We start from the raw sequence: 21063 nt of genomic DNA on the forward strand, positions 1-21063 counted from the left end.
CTTGCCAACGGAGGTGCAAAGTAGGCATTCTGGAAGACCAAGGACGGCATCCAATTGTAAAGGTCCACCAGCTGCATGGTAGGGTTAGGATGACCGTTCCTTCTTTTTCGGAAACCTATTCACATTGTATAATTCCAAAATTGGTCAAAAGTCCATTCTCTTCTTGGATACCAGGAATATCTGGCTTATTATCCCTCATACATACATTTTTAGGGCATTATCTTGATGACCCCTTTATCAGACAAGATCGGAGATGAACATTTTAAAGAAAGATACTAGAACAGGGAGTCTTGAATCGGAGACCAATTAAGATTTAAGGCGATTTTCAGGAAAAGAAGAAGTACATCCGACTCACAAGTTGGAGAATGTACTGATTAGAGGCAACGTTTGACATCCAAATTGGCTTGACAGATCAGAGGAGAATATTTCACTCACATAAGGCACACACAACAACGTAGATATCTAAAATATGTCATAGAATTGCTGCAGGGATAGGGAAGCCTGTTACCAGGTTTCAAGAATGTTTCTTATCACAAACATTAATCAATTTCAGTTCAAATATTAATATATTAATACATCAATACAAATGATAGTATGCGCTATGTAGACAACACTGCAAAATAGGTTCCACTAATATGTAAAACAAAGTATGGGCTCTTCTGGCCACTCCTGCCAACACCAGACTGCAGGCAATCTCCGGATACATCGGTAATGTGTCCAAACTCATGCAATGTGAAGATCAAACAACCAACCAAAAAACACAAGGAGCAGATTCTTCCTTCCAAGGGGCTTACTTCTTTGGCACTGGAGCAAGTGTGAATTTGAGGATGCTGCTCTCTGATTAGCAGAGAACAATCTGTCAGCCCATTAACCAATGGAAAAGAAGGGAGGCTTTACTGCTTGGGGTGCTGTGGACTTCATTAGGGTAACCAAATAATTTGGATGCCGCTCGCCCAACTATTGCAGCCTAATAAAAGAGCTCAAGTTGACTGGAGTTTGCTGCCAAGGCACAAACATACCTTCATCTTTATCTTTTCGAAAATCAAGGTTAAAGATGGGTGCTCTTTCATTTGTTCAAGAACTCTGCAAGAAGCTCTCCACAAGAACGCCAGATTACCATTTTATTGGTGCAGATGCAGAGACTGATGCTTGGAAGCAGCATTCAATTGTCCCGCATGTGATTCTCCACATTACAGCTGCCATGCCAACTGAAGATCAGAAACCCTCTGACTCGGCTTTACGTGACACAACGGGTTCACTTCAAGTTCAAGACACTTTGCTTGAGCACAGGGGTTTCCACGGGCTGAGGCCAGTGCTTAATTTGTGCTGGTGCTTGCAGGTGGTTGGAACTGGCCCTCATTTTTTGGGATGGAGCTTATTCCTTATACTTAGTTTGGCCCAAAAAAAGAGCGAGAAAGGCAGAAAAGGAAGAAAGATGAAGGAAGGAAAGAACAATAGGAAAAAGGTGGCAAAGAGAGAAAAGATGTCGCTTGAACACCAGTATGTATGACTTCAGCATCTATCGTTAGAGGAGTACACAGATCATGCTGCCTGCCTCTACTCTACCTTGGAACAGGAGACTGAAAATTTAGACTACACACATCGAGCTGCACATGGGGAGCAAGACATACCGCTCAGCCATCTGTGTAGATTCCTGCACTTCCAGAAAGATATCTGTTTAGAGACCTCTTCTGACGGGAAGCTCACGAGGTGAGAGATGATGGTCACATATTTGGGACGTGAGAAACGAATCCCTTTTCACTGCACCGATAAGTTTCTGAGACGGTCATAATTGCTGTCAAACATTTATCAGGCAGTAAAAGACCTGTCACACATTCAATAGCCTAGCACAGCAGACAGAAGAAGGAAAACAAGTGATATGGTGGCAGTCTGGCGTGGCACATGCAGTCCTTCTCCAAAGGAAGAAAATGAAGCAGTGGCGCGGTTTGTTAATGCCGTTTACCTCTGTTTAGTAAAGCACTAGACTAGGCCGCCACTAGCTCCAGGGCTGGGGCCACCATACACATGCAGGCTCTCGCACAGTCCACGTAGTAGTATCAGCGAAGCATTCTAAGCAAGAGCTGCGCCCATTCAAGGTCACAAACACACAGTAAAATAATTAAAAAAGCTAAATTGACTGGATATTCGATTTCTCTCACAGAAACTCTTCCATATTCTAAAAACAAATCAGTGCATGAAATCTTTAATACTCAGAAATAAAACGACACGGTGCTAAAATGACATTGTGATCTAATGTTTTGTTTTGGATTTGCAGGTATATTAGTTTCAAGCTTGATTCAAGCCTGTGCTGTTGACGGTAATACAGTCAACGGAAAACAGATAGTGCTTCTCAGAAATATATTATCTTGTGTCTCGATTTTCAAAGGGTAAAAGAAATCCAATTATTAAACCTGTCAGACATCTTATAAGAAGCGACAGAAAATCAAAATCCCTCCTGGCTTTTCAGCGAGGTACCAACCCAAGCTGAAGAAAGGTAGTAAAACACCCACGGTAACAAAACAAATAATGTCTGTAGCTAAACAGAGCACACAGAGCAGTACATGTGTACTTACCCATGGACCCAACACCAGCAGCCCGGAACTGTCCAAGAATCAAACTCTGTTCACTTTCTGCCAAAGCAAGCAGCAACTCGTATGCTTCTATGCACTGTTCACTGAGGAGGAGAAAAAAACAGATTAGAACCAGTGACCAGCACTTAGTCCCCCAGGCACAAGTATGGCCTCCACCCTAAGTCAGTCAACAACCTCATTCCACCATTTTGTGACTGCAGGTTCAAAGGTTGGCAATCACAGGCGGCTGAGGAGTCACACGCCAAAGTCTACGAACAGGTTAACCAAACATGCACATTAGATGAGCTCATTGAGTTATAAGCTTTATCTGAAGCGCAATCAATATAGTAGGTATCCGTGGTACCACTCTGCGGGTTCACTGGCTCATCTGAAGCTGGATAAGATCTGCCTAAACGTTGATTTTTCTGGAGCCTGAAGGACTGTTACCTTCAGAGTGACATTCCGCAATTGACCAGTGAAGCACCTAGGAACTACATCTTGCATGCTGTTGAGCATCCACCCAGAAGCAAGCAAGGTAGCAACAGGGCAGGAATCAGCTACCAATCCCCAAACACATACGTCTCTAAACCATTTCATATCCCATAAATTATGACGCAGGCAAAGTACACCTCAAAACACTACAGGACTACACAACATGTGGGCCTCAGTGTGAACTTCCTATGTGATGTGGCGGAGGAAAAGTCTAAGGGTTGTGAGAAAAGGGCACAAGAGTGGAATGGCAGCAAAAAGATGTGCGTAACTGGTATCCAACATTTTTATAAAAATTGTTTACAAACATTATAGCGGGTGGAGCCAGCAGGCACTACAATGGTCACGGATCTTTGGGGCTCTTTGCTAGGCTCAAAATCTTTGAATGTCTCCATACCTGGGTGGGCTGTGCAACACTGCATTAGTGTGGTGGTGATACCTTTCTGGAAGCCCTCAATTTCTTCAGCCCTAAACGCAGAGATGCATCTGTGCGGAGGAAGATGTTTCAATCACCACAGTCTCCTTGCAGCTGCTCGCTCACATAAGAGACAGGGAGCAGATGATGGAGTGCCAGCAACTAAGTAGTTCAGAGACCCCCGAGGTATAGGAATACAGAGATGACAGTAGCATTACATTAGTTGCTGTCTGAAGGAGGACATCCCAGGAAAGGACAAGCCAGAGGAGTACTGTTTCCCAGTGACTGTGGGGCACTCGCTTCCCAACCATAGGAGAAGAGAGTTCCGACTACAAACATCCCATCAGAGGCATTGTCCGGTCTACAGACCCATCTTTGTAACTTCAGATTCTGACAAAGATCTTTGTGACATCTGAGAGAGGGTATATTGTGGTGGTGATATGTTGCCTGCGGCCACATGCTCCATTAAGTCTTGAGAAATTACAGCAGTGAAGAAGAGGGACTGCCCTGCAGGTACGAGAGATGCAGTCTGTTATATCCTACTATTTGGTATAATGCATCCTCCCCATTGATGTTCTCTTCCCTGGTGCTCAGCCAGAGTGTGAGGTCACTGGAATGCTGAGAGTGTTGGTGTTTGGATGAGTGTCACTTGGATGCTGCTCCTGGTGGGGCACTACATAGGTATCTACCACCTTACTTATAACCTACAACCTTGGTCTTTGAGATTGGGGGTGTGTGAGCTTCAGATTTCCAGACAATCACGCTGGCATATAATGTTAAAATACATCCCGTCTGCGCCCGTCAGCGTCCCGGAGGCGGACTGGTGCGGTCGGGGAGGCTTCTAATCCTAGGTTAGTGGTTGCCATGATGAAATATACTGCAACAGAGCTATTGGCTCTTAAGAACGAGGTGAGCTCTTGCTGTACGGTCTTTCCTGGGCGGCACAGGGGCAAGAGGCGTTGCACCGGTTGCGGCTGGCTAGCAGGCAACACCTCCTCCTCCGTCTCAGTTTCCATCACTTCCCCCAGTAAGCATTTATGTCTGCTCCTTAATACTAGATCTTTGGCCAGACACGCGGTAGACATCTATGAGCTTCTGGATACTGAGAAACCTTTTTGTCTGTTCCTCACTGAGACGTGGCTGGGGGAGGCCTCGAATCCTGACATAGTCACTGCAATCCCTTTGGACTATGTTATTTTTAGGCAGGACAGGCCGAAGGGCAGGGGTTGAGGTGTAGCAATTGTGGTGAAGAAGTCTGTTATATGTTCTGTTATTCCTACTGATGCCATTCCGGGCTGTGAATCCTTGGCCCTTTCCTTATCACTGTCACCACACCAATCTTGCATAGTGCTAGTGATTTATAGACCACCGGGACCCATGGGCTCGTTTTATGAAGACCTGCAGGCAGTGGCCTCGGCATTGTGTCTGAGAGCAGAGCACTGTATCGTGCTGGGCGATTTTAACATCCATATGGACAACAGGTTGGACGTGGATACTATTAAGATCTGTGATATCACTTCCCCCCTAGGTTTTTCCCCCTTCCTGAATACACCCACGCATAGCAAAGGCCATACCCTTGATCAGGTTTTCCCCACCGTTCACATAGACGTTTCTATTCCTTCTCCTGTGCTATGGTCGGACCATTTCTTGGTTAATTTCTATATCCTAGGCACTGATAAACCACTTTATAGTACCCCTCTACGGCCTTGTCAGGCCCGGCGGCCTAATCATCGGGTCTCCCCTGAAATGATGGCTCAGGCGCTTTTACTTCACCCATGCCCGTTGTCGAGTATTTTAGAGAGGGATTTGGCATCGATGCAGACATGGCTTATTGAGAGGTTAGTCTATCTTGCCCCCGAGATTACCCCCCGCAAATCTGCCAAACGTTCTTCTGCACCGTGGTTCACGGAAGCCTTGGCCGTGACACAGAGGCAGTGTAAGGTTACGGAAAGGGCCTGGCGTCGCCAATATGACATCACAGCTAAGATGACGTATCGGGCCTCCATTAAAGCCTATCATCAGGATATTTTGCTTGAGAAGAAACCCTATTTCTCTAAGAGGATTGAGGTGGCCACCAATTCTTGCAAAGAGATATTTATAATTGTAAGGGAATTCACTGCCCCCAAAATGAGTACGCCGTTATGTGTACACTCGGAATCCTGGGTGTCTTCACTCGCCAATTTTTTTTCCAGCAAAATCAAGACTATTCAGGACTCTTTTTTGCTGGCTGGGGTAGTGGCAGATCCCGCCCCCAGTGCTAGGGTTGGGTCAGTCTCTAGCCATGAGCCCACTCTTTCGGAATTTCCACCTCTAGCTCCATCTACATCACTGGAGCTCTTAGCTAAACTTAAGTCTGGGTATCCCCTGGATCCTTGCCCAGCCAAATTTTTGGCTAAAATAGCTGAGGTTTTTAATCCTCTGGTCAACCCCGTGCTGAACCTTTCCCTCAGCACTGGTGTGGTGCCGTCAGTCTGAAAACAAGCCATGATCATCCCATTACTAAAAAAGCCTAGCTTGGACCCGGAGATACATGCTAACTATAGGCCTATCTCCCTCTTGCCAGCCTTTGCTAAAATCGTGGAGAAGCACGTACATACATCCCTCTCTAGCTTCCTTGAAAGCCACAATCTGTTACATTCCACTCAATCCGGCTTCCGTACCAACTTGAGCACCGAGACGGCGCTGTTGGAAGTTACGGAGGCAATCAAGGAAGTACTGGATGCAGGAGGAAAAGCCATGCTGGTGATGCTCGACCTGTCAGCGGCTTTTGACACCGTCCCCCATGAGGGCCTCCTCACTAGACTTAGTGAGATCGGTCTGCGGGGGACGGTGTTCAGCTGGTTTAGATCCTTTCTAGCGGGCCGTTGTCAAACGGTCTGGGCCCCCCCTTTTTCTGCGGTAGTGCCGTCACTGGAGGTCGGAGTTCCCCAGGGCTCTGTTTTGAGCCCGACTCTTTTTAACATCTTTATGACCCCTCTGGCGGCACTGGCAGAGTCTTTTGGGGCCCAGATTGTGTCCTATGCTGACGACACCCAGCTCATTTTCACGTGTGGGAAGGGGTCTGAGTTCGACGAGGAGAACATCCGAGGGTGCCTTGGGGCTGTTTTTAAATGGTTCCAGCTTAACAGCCTCAAGTGTAACTCAGACAAATCTGAGGTGCTCTTCTTCGGTTGTCGATCGGATCCTAGCTGGCAGGACTGGTGGCCTGTAAATATGTTCCCTCCATCGGCAGCATCTACGATGGCCAAGAATCTTGGAGTTAAAATCGATAATGGCTTAACGCTGAAGTCCCAGATTCTTGGCTTAGCAGGAACATGTTTTGGCCTCCTTAAGATGCTCCGTAAGTTCCTCCCCTTGCTCTCATTGGCACACAGGAAAACTACGGTGCAAGCCCTTATTGGATCAAGGCTTGATTATGTCAACGTCCTGTATCTGGGCCTGCCGGAGTATCTTCTCCAACGGTTACAGGTGGTCCAGAACTCGGCGGCTCGGGCCATTTTTGGCCTACATAGGCGAGCCAGAGTGTCTGACCTCCTGTACACTCTCCACTGGTTGCCTATCCGGGAACGGATAGTTTTTAAGGCACTTACTCTGGCCCACAAGGCTTTTCATGCTACGGGGGCCAAATACATTCAGAAGAGGCTAGCTCTCTATCAGCCTGCCAGATCGCTGAGGTCAGAGTCACTGGCTCTAGCTGTGGTCCCAGCTATAAGAAGAGCACGAACTGGTGGCCGATCTTTTAAACGTCTGGCGCCTCAGTTCTGGAATTCCTTGCCGATTTCTCTTCGCAGGAATACCAAACTGTTGGCCTTTAGGAAGGACCTCAAATCCTGGCTTTTTGCTCAGTAGGACTGCCCCCTCGCCGTCTGCCACCCTGCTCCCTCTGTTGGTCATTTACAGCGCCGGGACACTCCTCGGAGTAGCCGAGCGCTATACAAAACACCACCTAACATTAACATTAACATTACATGACAAGCAGGGTGCATGAGAGGGGCTCAAGGGCAGTGAAAAGGGAGAGGAATGCAGGTTGGTAGGAGTACTAAGTGATAAAAACACAATATTTTGTGAAATAATCAAAACATTTTAGGACTTTCAAAACAGAGATGAGAGAGAGTATGTTTTTTTGTCAGTGTGTGCATGCAAAAATCTTAAGTTAAATCTGACAGACAACTCACCATACCCAACTGAGCGCTCCTGTACTCAAGTATTCATCAGAAAATATGTTAATTAGGGGGGTGTAACACCCTAAACACCCCCACAAAGCTACGCCCATGCCTACAACGGAAGACATAACTTAAAGAAGAAACCTACAATCATATCTACATGACCTGCTATGTTGCTTCCTTTGCTACAACACTGGCAACGACAAGAGAACTGTGTGTGGAAGAAAGAAAAGAGAAACTGACTCTACGGAAAAAAGTAAGAGGAAGACCAAAAAAAAAATTACGTTGGAAGGAAACAGAACCACCCTGGGAGCCTCACCAGGCCACAGGCAAGTGTAATTCTGGATGTGAATCTGTTATTTAAGTAGATTGGCAGCATTTAAGCGAATTTATACCATTAAATTGGAACCTTGAGGACCGGCCACACCACCAATTACCCTGAGGACCCATACGTGTGAGCAGATTTTGACTGTTGGATACCCATATGGATGACTGCTGAGGATTTAAGCAGCTGAACAAATCCCTGAGGCCTTTTGGTGGCATTTACTGCACACGGAGGTACAGGTCTTTTTTTAGGAAAAGAAACCTGAGGAGGTGCACACACTATTCTGAGGCTTACCGTTGGCTCAAGCAAGGAGACACCTTCTGCGGCGCCCGCGTGCCTTGGAACGAGTTGAGAACCCGCTTGAGTGAGAGGTCTTCTTTGTTGCGGTCACAAGCGGAGTGGTGCAGTGGAGCGCTTGTGTCATCTTCATTCTGGCTAGCAGAATGAGTGGCAACAATAACGCGACCCCAGGCAACATGGGTGTGACTTCACAACGACGACATCAGGCTGACGTGAGGATGTCATCTTGGATCAGGGCTTTCTATATAGAAAAGAGCTTACAGTGCATAATTCTTAGCGTTCATTTGTTGCCCTGTAGTTGGCAGTTAACGAAGATAATTTGAGGCAAATATACAAGAGAGTGTCTCATGGTGGTACATTGGAGCACTACGCCATTCCCAGATTTAATGTGAAGTTACACATTTAACGGCCAGTGAGTAACTGTGATGTCGCTATTCCTGGTGGCAATTTCTGTTGTCTGGAAGTCCAGAATGTGGCTGGCAGGTGTAATCCGCCTTCTGTGAGGTCGGTTAGTGGCCCGGAGGTGAAATTTGTGGAACCAGTTAGTTGCAGAAACATTGGGACTTCATGTCAGTTTATTGAGAAGTGCCGACATACATGAGAGAGATACCCTGGGTATGATGTTCAGGTAAGAGGTCGTTCACTGGGTGGGGGTTCCTTGGGGTGTTACCAGAGTATATGTTTTTTATTTTCTCCCCGGTCGTGTAGTGTATGCAGAAGAGGAGTGTGTGTTGAGTGACATGTTGGTGTCATGTTGAGTATTCTCCCCAGCTCTGTTGTGTATGCAGAAGAGGGAGTATGTGTTGAATGTTCGGTCCCTGGTCCTGCAATTCATATTTAGGTGTGATGCAGTAGAGGCTAGGAGTAGCCCTAGTCTTGTGTGAATGCAGCAAGGGGTGTAGTGTGTCTGTGACTTTTAGCCCTGGTCCTGTCTGGGGGCAGTAAGGGGGAGAAGGGAGTGTTTCAGATCTTTATATTATACAGTAGAGGGACAGTGTTCGTTCCCTGGTCCTACTTAAGTGGAATTGTGTTGTGTGGGAAATGTGGGTTAGTTTTCCCCGAAGTATGAGCAGCAGAGGGCATCTGTGTTCCTCAGTCCTACTCATGTGAATTTGTGTTGTGAGGGGAACATGGAGTTGGTTTTCCTCTTAGTGTGAGCAGTAGAGGGCGTTTTGTGTTCCTGGTCCTGCCAAGAAATCTAAAGTGCTGTGGATGGGAACGTGTAGTAGTTATCCCTGATGGATAAGCAGAGAAGTTTTGGGTTGTCTGTTTGACTTCTTCTGTTTATTTGTTTGGAATGGTATTTATAAGTTGTATGACGTATTGCCTGAGGATTTTACTAGCTTACGTCCATTATATTTTCTGTTGCTCTATAAGGGGGAGATGTGTTGTATCCTACTGTTTGGTATAATGGATCTCCCAGCAGATGTGCCTGCAGAAGTGCTACAGATCAGCCTATGTACTGTCTTGTTGCCACACCATCAGGAGAAATTAAAGAAATGGCGAGAAGGACCTAACCCCTTTACCAGAAAGCCGATGATAGTGATTGACACAATGGAATTGATGAATCTCATCCTCTGAGAGGCCATTCAGCACAAGGAAGTGAAAACCAAGAAGGCCATGCAAAGTATTAAGCAGGACTTAAAAGCAAAGGGGCTGAGCGCAGTGGGTTCATCATGAAGCTAAGAGTAGATCATAATAGTAAAATACGTGTTTTCAAATGTGTATTCTGCTAGGTGTTCCTTAGCAATTAAAGCCATGACTATGGTTGCTTTCTTGTTGACAGAATGTTCATGTCTTGAGGAGGTGTGTACTTTGGTGGGCAGGGCATCACCTCCCGGGTAGTGTGGGCTCAGGATTAACTCCCCTGGAGGGGGAGGGAGTGTTGGGATTTGAACGTTAGTTTCTTGTGTGAAGTAGTGTGGCTCACTGGTTAGAGGCGGCAGACCCGAGAGCAGAGGACGGGCCGGGACCAGGGTTCGATTCCCGGCGCGGCAGGTTTCTGGACCAGGGTCAGCGGACTTGATAATTCTCTCGCCTCGGTGCCCACTCTGATCAGCGATCACACTCGGCAACTCTGGGCATTAGCTTGCCTCATCTTCACTAACGGCCCCACCAGTCCGCCGGGGATGCCTGGTCTCACCCTGGAGATACCCATTAAGGGACCATCTCTCAGGGAAGCCAGGAAGGGTTTCGCAGCGGTCGAAGCGCCTTGGGACCCTACGGGTAAGTAGTGCGCTATATAAATGCCTATACATACATTTACATTGTGTGTACTTCATTCCCTTTTCTCTCAGCTCTTACTTTCTCCATTTGGCTCTGTTACCGCAGTGACTTCTATGGCGATTTCGGTGGCAGACTCATGCTTACTTTGCAATTGTGGTGCTGCTTATCGTTACTGTAGTTCTGAGTCTGCACCGCTGGGCCTACCGAGATGTAGATGGATTGTATGTTTTGACAGTATTTAATATACACAGTTAACACTAAAAAACATTACAGACGGGATTTCAAATAATTAAATACACTGTGAAACTTTCCAAGCTTCAAACTCCCAGGGGTATTATTGCTTCCAGGAGATTTGAATGAAGAATGATGCAGTCAATGATCTGAAGGAAACTAAGAAATGCAATTCTTCAGGCTCTGGATCAAAAACGGGTTTGAGTGGCAAACAAGTTTGTAGTGAAAAAGAGTATATTTACGAATATGAACATTTAAGATAAGAGGACTGGGCTGAAAGTATGTCAAAGCTCATATCAATAGAACTCGTCAAATTTTTGGCAAGAGAAAAGAGCACTTGTTTGTAACAATCTGAAGACAATACTTGGATGTCTATGTATAGGCAAACGTATTGTTAAAGTTACTGCTTAATGTACTAGGTTACGTCTTGGCATGTACTGGCAAAGAGATGCATTTCTGCCTTCCAAGCCTGTATGAGAAGTAATTATATGAAGCTCAGTGCCAACAAGACTGATATAATTGCATTAGGTCAGGACAGTTTGTGGAATCCCGCGTTCTCCCTTATAGAGAGAGACCTGCGCCAGGTAAAAAGTCCTAGTTTCTGTATGGATAAGAGCACCAGCGGAGATGATGTCATCTCGGTTGTGGGTTTCTGTGAACATCAGCTGAGGCTGTAAAAAAAATCTGCCCTTTACTACTTCCCCATCCCAGAACCCAAGCAGAGGGAACAGGAAGTCAATTCAGAATTGAGTAGTGTAACATCTGCTACCTCGTACTTCCTTTGGTATTGATCCAACGTTTGCAGGTAGATCACAATTCAGTCGTCAGAATCCTACATAACCTGGGGAAGTTGGACCACGTATCAGAAGCCCCCTGTATGCGGCATCGAAATCAGGTCCGTGCACCCTGCCTTGTTCCCTGGACAGCCTTTGAGTTTGGGCCTAGGTATATCTGCACCAAACTCCACCACATCTCCCTGCGTGGATGCTCCTCTCAGACACTCCTTTTCCTTATATTGACCCTTCACTTCAAGTCTCATGTAGAAAGTAGGACCTTCTAAGGTATAATGTCACAGATCTGGCGCCAGATACTCCTCACTCTACAGCAAAATGGTAACTTTTCTAGGGTTTTTTATAAGTCTTTCAAGTGGAACCTTTTCTGCTAGTAAGTTTTTTATATCTACTTATCCCTCTGGGTTTTTTGCAATTGTAATGAAAAGATGTCTTTGGATTAAAGTTTGCTTACAAGGAGTTGACTCACCCAAACATTGGCAAATCCAATAGGTATGGCTTTAAAGGAATGTTGTAGGGTAATGTGAAGTATTACAAATATATAGCATGGGGATATGTATATGTGTGGAAGCAAAGAACTGTAGAATAATATTGGTGTAGGTTAAAAGGTCAGGTGCCATATGCGCTGTCAAGCCAGACCTAAAAATCCATGTAGGCTTATGACTGTCCTCCTCCATCTGTGCTTCTGCCAGAGAGAAACAACATAAATTATGTAGTAATCCAAGACACTACAATGTCACGTGTAGGTCCTTGAAAGTTCAAGCTCAGGCAGCTGGATAAATAAATAAAATGATAACAGCTGTGCTGGAGACGAGCACTTTTTTTGTGGAAGCACGCACTTTCTTCCCAGTCAAAACGTGCTCCTGGCTCCTATTTGGATGTAGTCAAAAACACCTCTCGGGGTGATTCTCATATATTTGTCTGGCGACGGTTGTGCTGTCATGCCAGACTATCAAAAAGAAAGAAAACAAACATGACAGTGTACGAATGTGCATAGGTTTTGTTTTTTTCTACTTTTTTATTTTAATTATCAGAAACTTTAAATGTTAAAGTGCTAAGGATTGAATATTGTCATTTTTCAGGATCTTGAGGTAAGGAACTTAGCACTAGAGATTAATGCTGACAATATCTCAGATAGCTAAACGTGTATATTATTTTTGCTTTTAGTACGCAAAAACATAACAATCGAGATATAGGTCTGGAGAGAGTGAAGCATAAGACTCGTCCATAACATATCAGTCTTATGCATGTCTCCTAGAGGGGTGCCCTTTAAATGAACTATCTTTTGCTTCTGAGCCACGTAAATACGAGTCTGCCTTCAATGATTCACTCCTGAAATCAGAGTACGAAATCTAAGCAAAGCCCTATTGGAATGTAAAAAAAAGCATCCTTCATGCCAGGTTTTACACAGGGAGGAATTCATCATGTTTGCAAGAAGAATATAACCCAGGTATGAAAAGGTGACCTTCCTTTCTTAGCACTAAAACCCACAAAACAGATTTCATATAAAATATGTGTGTGCTGCCTTTCTCATTCCCATCTCAGCTCTCTTCATGACCTTGTTGGTGTCTGAAAATTAAAGTACTCAGGCAGAGGCATGTCTGGAACATTTCACGGTCGCCTTTCTTGACAAGAAGTAGCATCCTAACAAGACTGGGCACTTGAAAAGGCACTTAACTTTAATCCTGAAGGTGTTGACAACTGTGCGGCTGTGCTTTTAAATTAAGTATACCATTAAGGATTAAGGGGGTTTGTTTAAAACAAAATTGACGGAATAGAAAAACAAAAACATTTAAAAATGTCATCATATGAGCGAACTGGCATTGCAAATATATTTCATAGTCTTTCTGCAAGTGTTTTTTTTTTAAAGACGACGGTGCATGAATTTCGAGATGAACCAAAATAATGTATGTGAAAACATGTTTATGGAGTAAAATCACAAAAACGATGGTGTCACAAAGCATTCACTAAGGCCTAACAATAGCAGACTTACACACTAGTGGGTACCTGGAGAGGCAGGAAAGAATGTACTAAACTGTATTTTGACGTGTTAAGGCCTTTGAATCCTAAGTAGATCCCCAATGAGTCCATTCCAGAGATAAGCTGCCAAACGCAACAAATAGTGGCAAAGCGAATAGGTCTGGCTTTAATGTGCTAACGCATAAACACAGGCACTCACAAATGTTGTTTAGCACATTTAAGACCAACTTACTCGCTTTGCCAGTGCTTCGGAAAGAGTAACAAAAAAGATTGCTTTCTGCATAGAATACAAATATGAGTTAAAGAACTGAATGTTACAGTGTGATGAATAAGATTACTTTTAAGATGTGAAAGGTCTTGTGAGATAAAATACTCCTCTGTGTGGGGTCCAACGCACACACGATGCACATTTTAAGGAATTGATAACCAAAGGTTGGGAGACAGCTGCGCTACAGAGCTCAAAAAGCTTTTTTCGGGGCTCGAAATGTACGTTTTTGTAGAGCTGCGACAGTAGATTATCACTTGACCAAAGATTACGAAGAGACCACTGTCTAAGTCAGTCATTGAGAAACTGGGGGCCCAACTTGTGGTCAATGCTTAGAGGCTTGGACCAGATGCTTGCTTCTAATGGATGCCAGCGTGCTGTGATCTGTGGGATGCACGTCCAACACTAGCCAGGCTGCCATGATCTGGCTGTTCTGCAGTCGTGTCAATAGCACCTATGAAGCTCTAAATAAACCTCATCACAGCACACAAGATGGGAGGATAAGGTCAACGAGGTAGCAAGAGACCAATTGGCACCAGGAAGTGATAATGCTCTTCTCACATTACAAACAAGTGCAAACAGCTTTGCACTGACGGTAAATATGTGAACCCTCTGTGCTCTGGTAGAGGACAACTGACTATACCAGCATCTGTACTCTGCTCTCCCAGTGCGCTGCATATACCATGATGAGTGATAGGTGTACAAAATTATATATGAAATGCAAGGTTATTTAACAAAGCCTGTATATAGTCATAGCATTATATATTCAACATATTTTTGAGAATGTACAGTGACTTTCGAGGGTGCTTGCTATCACTCACTGCTCTGTCTCAAATTATTGCTTAACTTGCATCTTCTTCCGACCCTCAATGTACAGTTTATTTGATAGGACTGTGGTGCACAGATATTTGTTTTAGAAATTACACTTGTCACTTCCGAATTGTAGGAATGCTTTTTGCGACCCTCCATCAGAGAGAACATTAATTGGTGTGAACAAAAAATGTGGAATTTAATTGTGATGGCAATTAGTTTAATAATTTTTCATGCCTGTGCGAGAAAATGTGTTAAATATATGCATCACTCATTAGTGATTGGTAATTATGTGCCATACAAAACTCTTCCCTGCATAATTACTGTTTGGGATTTGTAACTTTAACGGTCTTGGCCTGTGGGCTCATGCTTTGCAAAGTCTCAGTTTGGGGGCCATCCACAGTAGACTCTTGAACTCTGCTTCCTCCAGTCCCAAGAGTTTGAACACTGGTCCTAGGTGAACAGCTTCACATGCTGTGACAGAACGAACTCAATGTGTTTTCACGGAGGCATTAACAAGCTGAACAAGGAGACTCGTGCAGGTCTCAAATTACTGCCAGATACCTATAAATCCATACTGTCTCTGCTTCACTGTCCATCCATCAGGACCGTATTTCCACAAATGATGGCGCTGATGCATCATACCTGCGCAATTACATCACCTTCTGCGGAGAGTAATTTAGGACTGGGGACAATAGGTAACTGGACAACAGTTTATAGCATCTTATCTACTGCAATAGAGGACAATCGGCTCTCCACTCCATTCACCTATCAGCTAAGACAAACCACCCACTAGAACCAGAGTGAGCCAAATCTGGAGAAAGTGCAATACCAAGGAACTTCTTGCCAGACCTCCTCCCATTTCATCCATTCGCAGTTATGTGGTGGAAGGATAGCTTCCGTCTGGGTGGAAGGATAGCTTCTGCCTGGGTGGAAGGATAGCTTCTGCCTGGGTGGAAGGATAGCTTCTGTCAGGGTGGAAGGATAGCTTCCGTCTGGGTGGAAGGATAGCTTCCGTCTGGGTGGAAGGATAGCTTCTGTCAGGGTGGAATTCTGATCACAGAAGGTTATCGTTGCTGGCCTTTCTGAAAAGTTGAGCAAGGAGATCCATGTCTTTGAAACTCTGGGGTTTCTTTGCATATGAGAGCTCAGAATATCATAATACTTTCTTTAAATTAACATAAACCACTGACTGCTAGATAACTGCAGTATGCCTGGACAAGGTCAGATTACCCTATGGAATAGCAAGCGTCTTTCTAAGCAAGCATTGCTTTTGTGCAGCAGGTGCCTGACTGATAATGAAAGCTAGATCTGTGGCCCACTATGGCGCACTTCAAGCAAGCCTGCTTACGCTTTTTTGCGACATGGGGATTGCCATTATCCACCTTACTTCCAGACAGTCAAGATTTACTGGCCTGCTCATTAGAATCAAACTTGGAAATCATTAATGCACCCTCTTCATCTGCACCCTTACATAACAATCGATGACCCTTGAGGAATGAACCTGATATTTGAATTAAATAAGAAAGTCAGTCGAACGAACATTAGGAGCTTGTAGTGGACACAGTGATTTCCTTAGGGTATCAGCTTCCCCACAGTGATCCCCTTTCGGCTCCGGGTGGTGGTGGGGTCATTAATATGACTAACAACATGCTTGCTGTTTCTGATTCAACTGACAATGTAGTATCTGAATGGCAGTGTTTGTTTATTAACTTTTATTGATATTGCAAATCAATACAAAACAGTACATTTCTGGGTGTGTTTCAGTGTAGGATTGACAAATGTCAACAAGTAAGCTAGACATATTAATGGTCCTACAATGTATCCATTGACAGATCTCAACACAAAGCAGAGCAGGGATTCCCTTGAAGCACTTGGTGACATCAGTTTGAATCTATATGAGACCACATCAGTATTTCAGCTTTTAGTCATTTTAATATGCCAAATCTAGAGGTCACACGAATAGCCAACTCCAATCTCCTCTCTCCTAAATCCCTTCTGTCCATCTCAGACAGCCCTGGCCTATCCTGACTCAGTATCCTCAGTGTCATGGTTTAACACATGTTTGAAGTGAGCTCAATATATTTTTGGATTGTAGGGTCTGAGGGATCGTGGAATTCTAGAGTTCCAGCAAGTGACTATAATATGTCAAATCCTGCAGCCAGAGTCTCCCCCTGAGCACACGGATACTACCCCATGCAGAGGATACTGGCATATTTGCCAACAGCATTGCCAATGAAGTGAATCATCTTACGGCATGTGGCATATTCCCAGTGTAATCAAGTAAAGCAAAGTTTGGGGGTGAGGTTATGTCCAGATTCATCATTTCAGCTAGTGCATGAGACACTGTGATTTCGAGGACAGACCTACGCCAAATGCAAAAAGTCTACCTCTGCATTACAGGTGGCACAACGAGAATGAGCTTGTAACTTATGCGTAAATATTTTGAAGGGGGCGGGGATTTGGAAGCCCTGATGCACATGTTGAAAGTGAATCAGGCTCAGCCGACAAAAATGTGACATCTCCCCTGTCTGGGTGCAACAGCAAGCACTTTCTTTATCTAGATTTGCTTCCCCCAATCTGCCATCCATATTCGCGTGGCCCTAGGCTGCAGTGCGGTGGCTTCAGCTCACATAGAGGAGTAGAGTTTTGTAGTCAAGTGTTTGTCTGACTCTGCCGATAGGAACATGGTCAGTGTTGGATTCTGGGGGCTCCTGAAACAAATGTGGGACACCGGTCCCCTAAGAGGGTGTAGATTCAAATGTATGGGATACATCCAGGAAGGAGGGGTCAGTATTGTCTATCGTAGTAGGACACCCTATGAATGTCCCATGGGAAAGAGTTAAACCAGCAACTCAATTCCCCATTTGTTTATTAACTTCTGTAACATTGCCTTCGCTTTAGTAAGCAATGTGAAAGGAAAGTGATGAAGGGACTGCACAGGGGAGTATAGTATAGGGATGCCCAGTTGCTTGCAGATCCACTCGCAAGCCAGCTACGTGCAAGCAGCAGACTACATCTACTCGGCTGTAGGGTGGCATCTGCCTCAGTAATGCGCCCAGAGGCGTGGGATGTGCCATTTCATGCTCAATTGCTATATGTGTGCAGGATGGAGGTGTGAGGGTGTAGGGGTTAAATCCAGTAATGTGCAAAATGGGCTTCACAGAATATTAATATAGCTCGACATTTGGCTCTGCTAGACCCCCTGCTCATAAGAAAGGATCAGCACCTGCCATTGCACTCGATGTTTGCTTGCCAAGGCCAATATAATTATGTGGGATTTCATAATTTTTAAATATTGCTGTTTCGGCGGTGTGGGAATGTTGTTGAAGAGAGAGTTGTTAAGGTAAGATGACTATCTTCATCCGAAACAGTTCTCCCTACCAGTGATAATCGAAGATGTAGCCACCACCGAATGCGCTCCTTGATGTAGGTCATTGCTGTCCCATAGTTATCTCTTATTATCGTGGTCCTGTCTTGACCGATCCACACGCCAAAATATTTGACAGAAGTTGTGCTCCATGCAAGGGGAAACTCTAGCCCATGAAGCGGAGGAGCCTGCATCAGTGGGAGAATGGTGGACGTATTCCAATGTATTCTAACACCGGAGAGCTTTGAATATAGTGAACTCACAAATAGAAGGAATGTGGTTTTGGGTCGGTTTGAGAAGTACAATGTGATGTTCTCTGCATATAATACCACTATCAAATTTCACGGAGAAAAGGCAAGACCCCGCCTACCATGCAGTTGTCATATTACATTATAGGGGTTCTGTTGCAAGGGCTTATAGTAGAGGAGACAATGGGCACCCCTGGCGGATACCCTTCCCCACTCAATCGAATCTGAAAGTATGTGCTGTTATCCAGTAAGTGAGCCAGATTAATATGGGTATACCCATACGAGTCAATATCACATACATATATACATATATACACACACATATATATATATATATATACCCACTCGATGGAATCAAAGGCCTTGGCAGCATTCAGAAAAACCGTTGCCATCTCCTGTCTCGGGTCTAACTGATCAATAAGGGTGAAGAGTGTTCTAAGATTGTAGGCAGTAGATCTCTCTGGAATAAAACCTGCATGGTCTTGTAAGACCTGATCAGGGAGGAGCAGTAGCAGCTTATTCGCCAAGATTTTGGCTAAAATCTTTGCATCTAGATTTTCTTAAGGACAAGGCCTATAGAAGTCAGAATGGGCAGGCGGCTTACCATGCTTAAGAAGGATAATAAGTTTGGACTCATGGGGGGAGGACAAGAGTAGACATTGCAACACGCAAAGTGCCTCATTGCATACCTGCAATAGTTGAGGGGCAAAGAGTGTGGTATATTCCTTGTAGAACTCAGCCAGGAACCCATCTCCACCCAAAGCCCTGTTATTGCTGCATTAACCTCATTCAACATGATAGATATGTGTAAAAACTGTCTTAGGGGACCTCTCATCCAGACTAGGGCTATACATTCAAAATACTTAGTATAATCATCACAAGATCTGGGGATACGGGATTTGTACATCCTGGAGTAGTCATCCACCAGTTTCATCAGCAGCATCATAAAGCATGGTGCCATCGACACTCTCCAATTGGGTAATGGCTTGCGGCAGCCAAAGAGGACATCTTAAAAGCGCAAGCGTCCTGCTCAGTTGCTCCGCTTCTCCATACACCCTAGTCCTAGCATATTTATGTAGATGTTTAACCTCTTGCTCTGCTGTATCCTCAAACTCAGTGTATTTCCATTCTAATCTCTGCCAGTCCTTGAATGGAGAGGTCATAGGAGTGTTTCTCCTCCAAGGTTTTAAGCTCTCCCGAATGCAAGTCTTTGAGGCTGAAATACAAGATGCAATCAAGTTTTACAATGAACGTTCTGTCATTTTAGCATCTCAAAGCCTACAGTAGGCCCGTGTGTTTAATTCTTCTCTGACGTTATCCTCTGGTCAGGTGACAGTAACCAACACTTTTCAGTCTGTCCGTGGATAACCTGAGGCAGCCCCGCTCAAGACCTTCAATACAGATTTGAGGCCCCTGGGGAGCATGATTCATTGAGAAGTCCAAGTAGAGACCTTTAAGCTGGGTAAATCATTCAGGCACATGTTTTAAGATCCAGCTGCATTACAGACCTCGTAACTGCCCTGCACTCCCCTAATGGGCAGTGACAGGATTCAAAGCTCTTCCAGCTCCCTCTATGAAGGAGACCTGGTCAAGGAAGGCACATTGTTGAGGAGTGGTTGCAGTGAACCTTCTCTAGCTGCCTTCCTTTGCTGCCAGACCCTCAGCATGCACCACTGCCAGCAGACAGAGAGCTGGAGCATTCAGGTACTCCGTAGGTCACTTATGACCAGCCACAAATCTCTCTCTAGTGATTCAACTCCACAGTTTCACAACTGTGGGGGTAGTGTGGGTTCTTTGGCCCTCTCAAAGCAGTGTGTTAAGCATAGTGGAGCGTGGCAGCCTCACTGGCGGTCTCTGCTGGTTGATGTTGCTGCGCCACATCTGTTATCGACATATTGCGGCCCAAGATACACCCTTCAGCTAAAACTCAGAGATAATCAAGTGTTTGGTTTTATCTGCCAATACTCGTTCTGTCACAAGCAGGCTGTCCCTTTTTAGGTCGAGCCTAGCGCAGCGCGCATGCGCTGCTCTATGGGGAGGCCTCTTGGAATCACTCCAGACTTTCTCCAAACTTGTCCGTGTGGTTTTTTAACTTCCACACATTCTATTGGCCTTTGCGTGTGGCTTTCTAAAATGAAAGCACACAATTGGCCAATGGGGGATGCATGTCCCACCTCTTTGTTTACTGGTCACTCCCACAGCGTTTAGCTGTTGGGAGTGAGCAGGGGCGTGAAGGGGCAGCTGCATTCCTCGCATCCCACCGTGTTTTGCCTGCGGGAACGAATAGTGCCTCCTTGTTTTTGTTGGTCTGCATTGGAGGGAGACGATCGTGTTTTGTTTACTTAATTTAATTTCCAGTGTGCTTAATCTTTCTTCACGGGCGCCCCTTGTTTTTTCATGTGGTTGCTTTTCTGCCCTGATGTTCTTTGCATTTTTAATTTTATAACTAGGTGCCAATTTTGTCTGATGCAGACCAAATTCTAACATCACCACAGGCTGCTTCAAGTGGGATATCTGTGGTTGTTCAGCACGCCCTTCCCGTTACGCTCCTTCCATGGTCCCTTACACGGACCCCGCTCAGTCTGTCCCAGGCCACTTATAGATAGAGCGAGTAGAGTGACCTGCATCCTGCAGGCAATCACCATGGGAATGGCCCGTGACATTATCCGCAGGCCATTGTATTACATGGCCAGACCCGCCAGTTCCCCCGCTGTCCGCGAGTTTGGCAGTGCACCGTAATATATTGGAGTTCATATCTGTTCCAAGTTTATAATGCACAATATTTGAATGTTGTCATTTACTTTGTCAATTCATTTACCCTCTTTAGGATGACAAGTAGTTATTTTTATCGCTTTTAAGCATGCCTAATATATTTTGTCC

At 45.0% G+C, this 21063-nt stretch overlaps 1 protein-coding gene across 2 annotated transcripts in view; it reads right to left on the reverse strand.

Annotated features, from left to right (window-relative positions):
• The window catches only part of MCC (MCC regulator of Wnt signaling pathway), a 1280822-nt gene that overhangs the window by 182553 nt on the left and 1077206 nt on the right, over positions 1-21063 (reverse strand). For both annotated transcript variants that reach the window (XM_086961033.1, XM_086961034.1), the window contains one exon: positions 2574-2674. In XM_086961033.1, coding sequence (XP_086817159.1) covers positions 2574-2674 — 101 coding nt within the window. The remainder of the gene's footprint in view (positions 1-2573; positions 2675-21063) is intronic.

This window comes from Lissotriton vulgaris, chromosome 3_1 (genome assembly GCF_964263255.1).
Source record: "Lissotriton vulgaris chromosome 3_1, aLisVul1.2, whole genome shotgun sequence".
NCBI lineage: Eukaryota > Metazoa > Chordata > Amphibia > Caudata > Salamandridae > Lissotriton > Lissotriton vulgaris.